Source organism: Oncorhynchus clarkii, chromosome 9 (genome assembly GCF_045791955.1).
Source record: "Oncorhynchus clarkii lewisi isolate Uvic-CL-2024 chromosome 9, UVic_Ocla_1.0, whole genome shotgun sequence".
Lineage (NCBI taxonomy): Eukaryota > Metazoa > Chordata > Actinopteri > Salmoniformes > Salmonidae > Oncorhynchus > Oncorhynchus clarkii.
The window spans coordinates 53163287-53175852 of NC_092155.1; the positions used below are offsets into that span (position 1 = coordinate 53163287).

General features: G+C 44.1%; 1 protein-coding gene across 16 annotated transcripts in view; it reads right to left on the minus strand.

The window, feature by feature from the left end:
• Window positions 1–12566, minus strand: part of LOC139416532 (castor zinc finger 1) — a 256197-nt gene that overhangs the window by 42440 nt on the left and 201191 nt on the right. For 8 of the 16 annotated variants that reach the window (XM_071165251.1, XM_071165255.1, XM_071165245.1 and 5 more), the window contains exon 1: window positions 7200–7320. The exons of the other annotated variants lie outside the window; for them this stretch is intronic. In XM_071165251.1, the coding sequence (XP_071021352.1) occupies window positions 7200–7299 (100 nt within the window). In that variant the 5' untranslated portion in view covers window positions 7300–7320. Of the gene's footprint in view, window positions 1–7199; window positions 7321–12566 lie in introns of those variants that run through there. 16 annotated transcript variants of the gene reach the window in all.

Here is a 12566-nt window from a genome sequence, read left to right on the forward strand (position 1 = left end):
CATATGTTAGCCAAACCACTGACAGTCAGTTTAGTCAGAGTTTTAACGTATTAGCCGCTGCAGAAAAAAGAAGGAAAAAACTCTCTGAGAGCTGAATAGGAAAACCACATCCAGATCAGTATCGGACCCCCTAAGGTACTACAAGCAGCCAATACACAAGCTACATAATCCTTCACATGACAGCTCTGTAGAGACCCTCCTGAAATGTTATCTTCCAATCTTCCCCTTTACCTAAAGAGGCTGTGGTTCTGCCAATGAGTGGGGGGCTGCTTAGTTTTAACCCTGACAGGCAAGGGGTAGAAACAGAGTCCATGCTTTACTTCCAGCCCTCCTAGTAGTTTTAGCAGACGTAAGCTAGCTAGTCAGCAAACTCTAAACTCCTCTTTTGCTCTTCTCTTCTCAAATCAAATTTTAAATGAGCCGAATACAACAGGTGTGAAATACTTACTTATACAAGCCCTTAACCAACAATGCAGATTTTTTTTTTTAAGTAAGAAAATATTTTCAAAAAAAATCTAAAACATAAACTAAAGTTTAAAAAAAAGTTACAATAAAATAACAATAATGAGGCTATATACAGGGGGTACCGGTACCAAGTCAATGTGCGGGGGTACAGGTTAGTCTAGGTAATTGAGGTATGTACATGTAGGTAGGGGTAAAGTGACTATGCATAGATAATAAACAGCTATTAGCAGCAGTGTAAAATAGTGGGTCAATGCAAATAGTCCGGGTAGCCATTTGATTAACTGTTATGCAGTCTTATGGCTTGGGGGTAAAAGCTGTTAAGGAACCTTCAGACTTGATGCTCCGGTACCGCTTGCCGTATGGTAGCAGAGAGAGCATTCTATGACTTGGGTAGCAAGAGTCTTTTACAAATTTTAGGGCCTTTCTCTGACACCGCCTGGTATAGTGGTCCTCTCCTCTGCACTCAGTAGGCTGCACTGCTGCTGCCTGTTGCTTTGTGTTGTTGGCCGTTATCAAACAATATTACTGGTAAGGCGGTAGGTGCACTGGCCATGAAAACAACAAATATACATTTACATGCATTTGTTGCTGATTAGATGTATAGGTGAAATGTTTTCATTCTGCAGGTGAATTCATAGCCAACATGACAACAAGTATGTTGAAAATACTCTCGTCCACTCAAATATACGGTGCATTCGGAAAGTATTCAGACCCCTTGACTTTTTCCACATTTTGTTACGTTACAGCCTTATTCTAAAATTGATTACATTTATGTTTTTCCTCATCAATCTACACACAATACCGCATAATGGGCGGCAGGGTAGCCTAGTGGTTAGAGCTTTGGACTAGTAACCGGAACGTTGCAAGCTCAAACCCCTGAGCTGACAAGGTAAAAATCTGTCGTTCTGCCCCTGAACAGGCAGTTAACCCACTGTTCCTAGGCCGTCATTGAAAATAAGAATTTGTTTTTAACTGACTTGCCTAGTTAAATAAAGGTAAAATAAAAAAAACATAACAAATAATGACAAAGCAAAAACAAGTTTTTCGAATTTTTTAGATTTTTTTGACATAAGTATTCAGACCCTTTGCTCTGAGACTCGAAATTCAACTCAGGTGCATCAAGTTTCCAATAATCACACTTGAGATGTTTCTACAACTTGATTGGAGTCCACCTGTGCTGAATTAAATTGATTGGACATGATTTGGAAAGACACACTCCTGTCTATATAAGGTCCCACAGTTGACAGTGCATGTCAGAGCAAAAATCAAGCCATGAGGTTGAAGCAATTGTCCGTTGAGCTCAGAGACAGGATTGTGTCGAGGCACAGATCTGGGGAAGGGTACCAAAACATGTCTGCAGCTTTGAAGGTCCCCAAGAACACAATGGCAGAAGTTTGGAAACACCAAGACTCTTCCTAGAGCTGGCCGCCTGGCCAAACTAAGCAATCGGGGCAGAAGGGCCTTGGTCAGGGAGGTGACCAATAACCTCATGGTCACTCTGACAAAGCTCCAGAGTTCCTCTGTGGAGATGGGAGAACCTTCCAGAAGGACAACATTCCCTGCAGCACTCTACCAATCAGGCCTTTATGGTAGAGTGGCCAGAAGGAAGCCATTCCTCAGTAAAGGGCACATGACAGCCCGCTTGGAGTTTGCCAAAAGGCACCTAAAGGACTCAGACCATGAGAAACAACATCTCTGGAGAGACCTGAAAATAGCTGTGCAGCGACGCTTCCCATCATATCTAACAGAGCTTGAGAAGATCTGCAGAGAATAGGAGACACTCCCCAAATACAGATGCGCCAAGCTTGTAGCGTCATACCCAAGAAGACTTGATGCTGTAATCACTGCCAAAGGTGCTTCAACAAAGTAAAGGGTCTGAATACTTATGGAAATGTTATATTTCAGTTTATTTTTAATACATTTGCAAAAAATTCTATAAACCCATTTTTGCTTTGTCATTTTTGGATATTGTGTATAGATTGATGAGGGGGAAAAAACAATGAATACATTTTAGAATAAGGCTGTAATGTACATTTTTTTGGGGAAAAGTCAAGGGGTCTGAATGATTTCCGAATGCACTGTATGTTTACCAAAATTGTTTGTCATTGTTTCCGTAGTGAAAATACACATTGTAAACTGAGAGATACAGTATAATCTCTATTTCTCTAAAGAAGCTCCACTGAACAATAACAGTGACAGAGTGACTGTTAGGGGTAGGAGTGGGTGGCATTATTTCACCTAGCCCAGGCAATCTTTAAAACATGTCCTCGGCTAAAGCAAGTGCAGCTGCCTCTAGCATTCCATATTAAGAGCTGCCTTTTTAGGGCAGAAACTGCACACTGTTACCTTTCACTTGATGAAAAGAGCCACCAAAGTTCACCTTGAGCAGATGTTCCAGGCAAAAAAATCATGTCCAGATCTTTATCATGTTGTAAATAACTTATATCACGGGCAAAGCTTAGACGTTAGTGAATAATATGCTGTCCATCATCTTAACCACTTTTGGAATTATTTCCTGCCATTTTAAAAAGACCACCAGGGCTAGTTTGGTGCCCAACTCTTCAAAGTTGTCAATGTTTCAATTGACATAAACAAGGAGAAGGTCAAATCTTCTGCAGTGTCGTCCACTTTAAGTTGTATTCTTTGTACCAAATACTGAAACTGTATTTCTCTTTACTCAAAAGTCTGTCACTATCATTATCAATACATTGTACTTTACTGGGTATGCTATTTTTGTTGAGGAAAAAATAAGATATTACTATGGGAGAGGAAACAAAGTTCTATTTCAATTGACTTTGTATAAAAATGTGTATAATTACATTGACATTTGAGTCATTTAGCAGACGCTCTTATCCCGAGCGACGTACAGTTAGTGCATTCATCTTACGATTGCTAGGTGAGACAACCACATATCACAGTCGTAAGAAGTACATTTTCCCTCAATAAAGTATTTATCAGCAAAGTCAGAGCTAGTATAGGCTTCTTCATTACATCTAGACCATAAAGCGAAGATCAAGCACAATTATGCGTGAGCCATTGCTGGCATTATGTAAATCACAGACAGCGCTTAAAATCCTTTTTTCATTTTTTTCATTCGAAGATACATTGTGGCTACCTCCCAAATGGCACCAGTTTCCTGGTCAAAAGTAGTGCACTATATAGGGAATAGGGAGCCATTTGGAACACAGCCCTAGTGTGAGTGAGTTTACAGATATTACCTCGCCAGTATACAATGCACCCAGTGCTGCCCACCACACATGCTTTCTCAGTTACTTTATTTACATTGTGGACTTCCTCATTTGAAACAATGACTTGTGGAATTATGTGCAGTCTCGAGCTCGCCGTATATCAGTGGCACATTACTGTACAATTTTGTGTTAGACAATTGCGGGCTGGGGTGAAAAGGTCACATTTTTAGAGGACAGCAATTTTGAAAAAATCAGCTGGAAAAACTATTAGGAAGTGGAAGACATAAATGTTCGGGTATTTTTTCAGAAACACCCCTCCGAAGGAAGATTGAGGTCATTTGGGCGTTGCAGTGGAGGTCATTTTTCTGTTTACTGTGCTCAGTATTTCATGCTTTAACTACCGATTTCCTTTGCATCGCAATCTCCTGCTCCTTGTAGGAAATGACCCCTGCCGAGTTGTTTCTTTCCATTAGTGACTATTTATGTACATTTTTCCCCAACAACATAGAGCTCGACTCCTGGGGTAAACTCCTACTGATTGAGAAGCACAATAGGCTTCACACTAAATCTTCTGAATGTTTTAATTACTAGATATGCTCTAAAAAACTATGTGGTTAATACAATACATATGGAGACCTTTATTAAAAGACCGAAATATCTACGGGAAGAGATTGGGAATCCAACTGGAAATTAAGAGTCTTTGTGGATTGGAGTGGCCTGGGGACTTTACAGTACAACTTGCTGTTTTCAGTGTAGAGAACGCTTGTCCACACGCAGCAGCTTTTGCCACTGCTTACAACAGGGATTGCTATGGTTACACTGGCCTCACGTCATTTGTGTGCATGACAGCATACAATGAGATAAAATCAGTGGGGACCTACATGAAAGAACAACTTTTTCCTTTGGGGCCAACTCCCCCTTCCCAAGAGTCCAGTAAGCAATCTCAGCCATTAATGAATATCAGGGAGAAAAACAAGACTGGATGCATCGCTCCTCTGTTTTAGAATAGACTACTAATTGTCAAAGCCACACACCTCGGTCGCACAAAACACTAAGAGCTCGGGAAGACAAATAAGAGTTGAATCGGAGCACTACCAAATGAAACGTATGTTTCCTACTGTTTACTGTAACTGTGACAAGATTTTTTTACTGGAAACTGTGCAGGGCTGAGACAGCGGGGCTACGTTGACTGTATAAGGCCAAAACCTGACGAAAAAGTCAAGAAACTATTTTTGAACGCATCCACTTATTTGTACTGGGACAGGGGATCTTTTTCAAGTCAAGAAGATGTGCATCAAAGCAATTTGTAAGCCCTGTTTCTTCTCAGAACTGGATGACTACATGCAACACAGGGCTCACGTTCAAATCTACTCTCGGCACTGAGCTTTCCGAACCCCGGCGTGTCTTGTTGTGTCTTTTTGATGCCGAGCCCCTCTGTTTACGTGCCAGAATGATATCATGCCCAATCAAGTGGTGTTTCAAATCCTAATAACGCTGTTGGAAGTGCATTATTTGCATGTACGTGCAACGACTGTAAAAAAGGCTGCCAGAGCGCAAGAGAGAGAGAGAGGAGACAGAGAGAGAGGAGACAGAGAGAGGGAGCGAGAGAGGGAGGAGATAGAAAGAGAGAGAGAGGAGACAGAGAGAGAGATGAGACAGAGAGAGAGGAGACAGAGAGAGGGAGCGAGAGAGGGAGGATATAGAAAGAGAGAGAGAGGAGACAGAGGGAGAGAGGAGACACAGAGAGAGAAAGGAGACAGAGAGAGGAAGAGAGAGAGGGAGAGAGAGAGAGAGGAGACAGAGAGAGGGAGAGAGAGGAGACAGAGAGAGGAGACAGAGAGGAGACAGAGAGAGAGGAGACAGCAAGAGAGAGAGGAGACAGAGACAGAGAGAGAGGGGGAGAGAGAGAGGAGAGAGAGAGGAGACAGAGAGAGAGGAGAGAGAGAAGAGAGAGAGAGGAGACAGAGAGACAGAGAGGAGACAGAGAGAGAGGAGACAGAGAGAGTAGACAGAGAGGAGACAGAGAGAGAGAGAGAGAGAGAGAGATGTGGACATGGGTGCCTGGATTGGCAGGGTCAAGCAGGGCCCCTTTCTGCCACACAGACAAGAGGGGGGGGGGGGGTACACATTACACAGGGGGAGCTGACCAAAATGTTGGCTTATTTCTTATCTATAGTACTGGAAGATATCTAACTACTGTACAGCTAATATGTTCTATAAAGGGTCAATAGGAAGTCTAGGTAAGAATATAGCTCACTCCAACTATGTATTGTATTGCAAAGTAAAGGATTACATGCTGCCTTGTACATTTCTATGGAGGATATACTTAAGAACCAGTCTGAGAAGAGTAGATATGACCTGTAAAACGGGAGCTTATCTCCTTAGGTATAATCAAACATTGGCAAAGGAGTTTTGGTAGGTTCCTGCTGGGTTCCAACATCTTGACTGACACAGGGACAAAAACCTTGGTAATATTTGAATTTAATTAATCCAAAACTGGCCTGGGAAAAGACTGAACAGCTCGGGATTATTTTTCAATATGTAACCCAGTTTTTTAGCTCCTGGGAAAAAAAGACCAGTTCTAACTTTGCAAACCTCAGGCAGATTAATCGACAAGGCCCGAACTCCCGGTGTGTGGCTGAGTGAGCCTTTTGTGTCTCTGTTTCTCCAGGGTGGTGTGTGGGGGGGGGGGGGGGGGGGGGGTCTGAATGCATTGTGCGATACACACACACAGTCACAAACACACACACGCACCTTAACACGAAAACAGTCCTCTGGTTTTTATTTTTGCTAATTTACAGCTTTCAGGAAGAGAGCGTTTCCCCCCGCTGTCTCTCTCTCTCTCTCTCTCTCCTTCGCACGGCCGAAGGTGAGCTGCCGCAGCCCAGGGAAGCCAGGCAGAAAGAAGCCACTGATGGACAAACACGCCACAGCACCCAGACCTGGCCCCTGCATCTGGCCCCTCTTTAATTTTTATTACACAAGAATAACAATAAGCAGGTCTGCGACCTCCGCCGCGAGATTTTGCCACAGTTTCCCCAACAGTGCAGTGCTGCCGAAGCTCCAAATTTCCATTTTCTGCATGCATATTTAATTGAGTTTTGTCCCAGTGGTGCGGAAATGATTTGTTTTTTGCTCTCTGTTCACTTGACTCCTCTTCGGAGTCACTAACCCTGATTAAGACGTTCCCGTTAATTTCCCAGCGCACACCTTTTTTTTGTGCATTAATGGTTCTGATCGTCTAATTAAAACTTCTCGGCTCGGCTGCTGATCACCGCTCGTTGTGCCTCTGACCTGAAGTTTTAATTGCCGCATCAGAAGCGATAATAATAATTTCGGAGGTTCTGATGATTAAAAACAATGCCATTGCCAACTATTCAAGAGAGCGGGAGAGAGAGAGAGAGAGAGAGAGAGAGAGAGAGAGAGAGAGAGAGAGAGAGAGAGAGGGGGGGGGGATAGGAGAGAGAGAGAGAGAGAGAGAGAGAGAGAGAGAGAGAGAAGTTTATGTAGGAGGGGATATAGGTGGATGAAGGGGATGTACTGTACCAGAGGGGTTGAGGGGGTGAGGCGGGGATGGGGGATCACAGGGTGATTGCTCTGGGGGAAGAGGAAGAGAGGGGGAGGGCAGACAGAATTTTCCCAGCATTCTTCTCCTCTGGGGTCCTGGCGTAGAAGAAACAGGTTGGTTGGGCTGAGCTTTCCCCACCACCTGATATCTACCACTCATTTATTCAGGCAGTCACTCAGCTAGCCAAGAACGTTACTCACTAGGCAGGTTTGCCAGGCTGTGTTAGAGGGAGTGAGAGAAAATAAAAGATAAAAGGACGTAAAGGAGATGACTTGTATGCACTACTGTCCTCAGCTCATTTTCATAATTCAACAATAGTTAGCCAGCACAAAACACACTTTTGTTCCAAGAGGCAGATACATGGAAAAACTCCATGAGATTTGTCTCCCTTGTCAAACAAAACTATGTGTAAACGGAAAACACAAGGTCTGTGCCTCCCAATGGCCTTTCAAGCAGCACTCACTTAGCAAAAAATGACGCAAAACATTGCGATGACCTTAAAAAGGAAAGGTCGTGCACCAGGAAAACTGCCATGAGCACTAATGTGTCACATTGTCACATTCTGTTCTTTTTTACCAGTGGATTGAAATGGATTTTTTTCTTGTTTAGATTCCAGTGCAGGATCAATCTTTTACTTCAAAGATACACGCCAGGTCAATACAATAACCACCCAGAGTTTACTAAATGCTATTTTAGAGCAAAATGAACAAAGCACAAGCACATACTAGTCTCACACACACAAACACATGCACTCACACATACACACGCAGGACAAAGCTCTCCCTCCCGCCCTGTCTCTCGCTCTTCCTCTCTCTCTTTCTCTTTTTGTCGGTACCGCTCTCTCACAAATCTATTTTATTATTAATCAGTTGGTTGCACATCTGCTTGCTTGCTGTCTTTTTTTCTATCAATAAAGCACTTATTGCTTTTAGTCTAGGATGTGACCTTGCATGTTGCATGATGTCTTTTAGGGACTGACCTTGAGGGACCCGTTTGGACTTCACAGCAGCACTACCCCTGGGCTGATATCACACTGCAGCCCTCCAGCCATGCGCCCAATACTCACCCTGTATCGCCAGCCTGCCGCAAACATAAACAAAGACACATACACACATGTATGCACGCAGACAGAAACGCACACACACAGAAGCGCACACACACACACCCACCCACCCACCCACCCACCCACCCACACACACACACACACACACACACACACACACACACACACACACACACACACACACACACACACACACACACACACACACACACACGAGTCTTGACACACCCACACACTCTCTCGGGAAACAGGACAAGGGATACAGAAAACAATGTATATCTTGAGTGCAAACGGAAGGGGAAAGACGCTGAACTTGGGTGCAATCAGGCAGTAACGTTGCATTTTTGGGAGGACAAATATGCCCCCTGGCTCGATCACAAACGGTAATTACAGACATTTTCTAGAACAAAAAACAGACGAGCCAAACGGTTTATCAGACAAGGAAAATAACGTGGGTGACGTGAGCCATTCTGACAGGCAAGAAGAACCAAAACAGCTAACTTTATATTCAGTTTGCCGCAGAGGGTGATTCCTCAGCTAGTGGCGTAGCAGACTGACATCTACAGTACCTTTCTAAAATTGCACATAACATTTGTCCTAGCAGCCGGCACTGTAGTTTAAAATAAAGACAATTTCTCTGTATTCCAGGTAGCTAGACCACAAATCGGGAGTCTCTAAATAAAAACCAACAACCGAATAAGAAGTCAAAATTAGCGTGGGCGAGGCGACGACTCTGGCTCTCCCTGATGGCGGCAGTGTGTGACGGTTGACACCACGGCGAGCCGCACCGGGGCAGTGTGGGTAATATGCTGGAAGAAGGGGGCTCGAGCTCAGTGCGCCACTTGAGGGCCCTTGAGCTAATATCTGTACAGATTAACTGCTTGAGTTGTATTTTAGTCACGGGGATCTTTTTTTGCTTTTGTTGCAAAGGCTTGTGGGAAGGGAAAGTGTGAGTGTGAGTGTGTGTGTGTGTGTGTGTGTGTGTGTGTGTGTGTGTGTGTGTGTGTGTGAAAGCGTGTGGGGGTTAGTGCAGACTCTTCTCCACGGCGAGGGCACACGGCTGGAGAGGTCGGGAGAGAGGGAGGCCCCCCAGACAGACTGGTGTCTGTCACTCCAAGTCATTATCTTTGGGGATATATTTAATTTACCGGGTTCCGGCACCACACTGCTGAGTAAGTCAGTCTCTTCCCCCTCCCCACCCCTACCACTGCCATCAGGAGGGCCTGTCCTCTAGGGGAAACCCAGCGCAAGACGCTCCATTAGTTATCAATTAAGAGTGCGGAAATCTCCACTGCGGGTGCACGGACATACGCACGCGCACACGCAGATGAGGCCTGGACACCTTCGCTCTCTTTCTCTCACACACCCATTGGACAGGAAGTCGGAGGGGAGAGGGCCTTGTGTGTGTGTGTGTGTGTGTGTGTGTGTGTGTGTGTCCGGGTGGCGCTTTGCTTTTGTCCATGAGGTTAACCTTGATATGAGGCCCTGTCAGGCCAGATAATGTCAATCAATGACAAGGCCTCCAAGATAACCCCCTAATGTGAAACCTAAAAAGCAGGCCTGTTTAGATGTTCAGACATGCCCCCTCTCACACCAGCCATATGAATAACATTACATTGAAATGAGTTGTGGCATTTCTTTAACAAGACTGTTAAGACATTTTGACAGCCTATAAGGCACTTTGCAGCTAAAAAAATAATATGAATAAAGGCCCACACCGAGTGAGCCTGACAAAGCTTCTTCGTTGCATATGGCAGCATTTTAATGGCCGGTACCAACTCAGTGTGAGTGTGGGGGGAGGAGAGAAATGGGAGGTGGTCTTTCTCAAGGAAACGTTACAGCTCCCGGGACGGCTTAATTGATTTCCAAGGTTACTTTTCAAATTTGTTTTTCAGATACAAGGGGCCTCGTTTATGTGAGTGTGTGTATGTGAGTGTTCGAGAGAGAGCAAGTCAATGTTTTTCAAGCAATTTCCTCAAATTCGGCCTACTTCGGATTGTTCACATCAGATTTCCTGCCGATCTCCTTGAGACGAGAGACTGTGAGAGAGGGAGGAGGCGACATTAACCAAAAAGCGTACATTTCCAGATAGGATGCCTGCGCTGACAACATTGATCCCTGGCCACCATTAAAGCATTTGCTCTGCTTGACAGATTTTTCCTCTTTTGGATTTTAAGTGCGGCGGAATGAATCACAGGTGCCCCCTAAATGTCATCTAGCACAGGTAGCTAGCTAAATATACGATAAGACCTTTACTGTAGCTTTACTGTAGCCTCTATCTGAAAGGCGAAAGCTGTGTAAAAAGAAAGCCTGCGAAAGGTATTTATCATTTACGCTTTCAGTAAAAAATATTTTTAATTTTTTCCCTTCGCATACAGTGCAGTCAAAGATATTTAGGGAAAGAAAGATAGCCTTCTTTGTAAGACCATGAGTATCATATTTGGTTGAAGGGAATTGATATTCCTGTCATTTAAGCTTGCCTAAGTCTCTTTTCTGGGCCTCACTAACGAAACACAAAAGTCTGAGCCAGTAGACCAAACACTGGTGGAAGGTCCCAATCTGGGGCCTGGGGTGTGGATGCAGAGAGCATATTAAAGAGAGACGGGTCCCCTCAGTGAACACTGGTGGAAGGTCCCAATCTGGGGCCTGGGGTGTGGATGCAGAGAGCATATTAAAGAGAGACGGGTCCCCTCAGTGAACACTGGTGGAAGGTCCCAATCTGTGGCCTGGGGTGTGGATGCAGAGAGCATATTAAAGAGAGACGGGTCCCCTCAGTGAACACTGGTGGAAGGTCCCAATCTGGGGCCTGGGGTGTGGATGCAGAGAGCATATTAAAGAGAGACGGGTCCCCTCAGTGAACACTGGTGGAAGGTCCCAATCTGGGGCCTGGGGTGTGGATGCAGAGAGCATATTAAAGAGAGACGGGTTCCCTCAGTGAACACTGGTGGAAGGTCCCAATCTGGGGCCTGGGGTGTGGATGCAGAGAGCATATTAAAGAGAGACGGGTCCCCTCAGTGAACACTGCAGTATGTTGACTCTTATTTACCTCTGACAGCACGGGGCTGAGGTGAGTGTAGTCACAGCTAGGGTTTGTCAGTTGTTAGAAAGACAACAGGGTTCGATAGTGTACGTTTCAGTTGGCAGGGAGAGAGAGAGAGAGAGAGAGAGAGAGAGAGAGAGAGAGAGAGAGAGAGAGAGAGAGAGAGAGAGAGAGAGAGAGAGAGAGAGAGAGAGAGTCTGAGGTGGCTGCATGCCCTTAGACAACATGGTACCCTCCAATCACATTGCTCCTCTGACTACTGGCTGTAGGTCACGTCACAGGCTCTGACACACACACTCTCAAATATGTACAGTGACACTTCTACACACATGAAACATGTTTACACAGTTCAGCTCAAATGGGTAGAGTAAAACAATTCAACAACACAACATGCTGTATAGTTAAACACAGGTTAAAACTAAACTAGAGGTGGAAGTAAAGGAAGAACTAAATGTTTCTATTTCACCTAAAACAGAAAAGTCATGTCTTTGAGAGTTTTGTTGAAAGAACAATGTGTCTTGGTTGGATTTGAAAGTCGCATTGAAACAAAAAGTGACTGTGAAACCATGAGGCGGGTATAAAGCTGCTTTACAGAGAAAAAGAGCCTTCTATTTTGGTCCAAGACACAGAATAGGCTACAAAAGGAAGTGTTGCTAGCTGACTCAAACAAATAATATGCTTTTGATAAAAACCACAACAACTCCTTTTGCATTCTACACCAAAACCCACCTGGTTTCCTGAATTTTCTCAACATCATCTGCTTCTTTCACCAGAAACAACTGACAAAATGTCAAGCATCAAACACATAGGTCTTGAGAAAGGATAGTGTTGTTGGTTGTAACGTAATGTTGAATAAATAATTATAGATACCAAAAAAAATGTAAAACACCACAAAACTGAACATTGAAGCTTGCATGTTTGAATGCTATACAGCTGCCCATTTTACATTTCTGCAGCATTAATATTCCTCTTATTATTATTTTAAAGTGAAAACGGATACTCCGTTGAAGTGAAAATCTGATGAATTACGGTAGCAGATTGCTGTTATTAATTATTAAAGCCTATTTTATAAATATTCAGGTCTGTCATGCATCTAATAATGAACGCTTTAGAGAAGGTTACTTCCCGTGCGTATCCTAACGTGTCAGAAATATCACTTTTAATCACACTCGTGTCAGGTGGCAGGGTACAGGTCGGAACTCTGTTAAAAAGGAACCGAATTGCAGCCTAGGCCCTCCACTG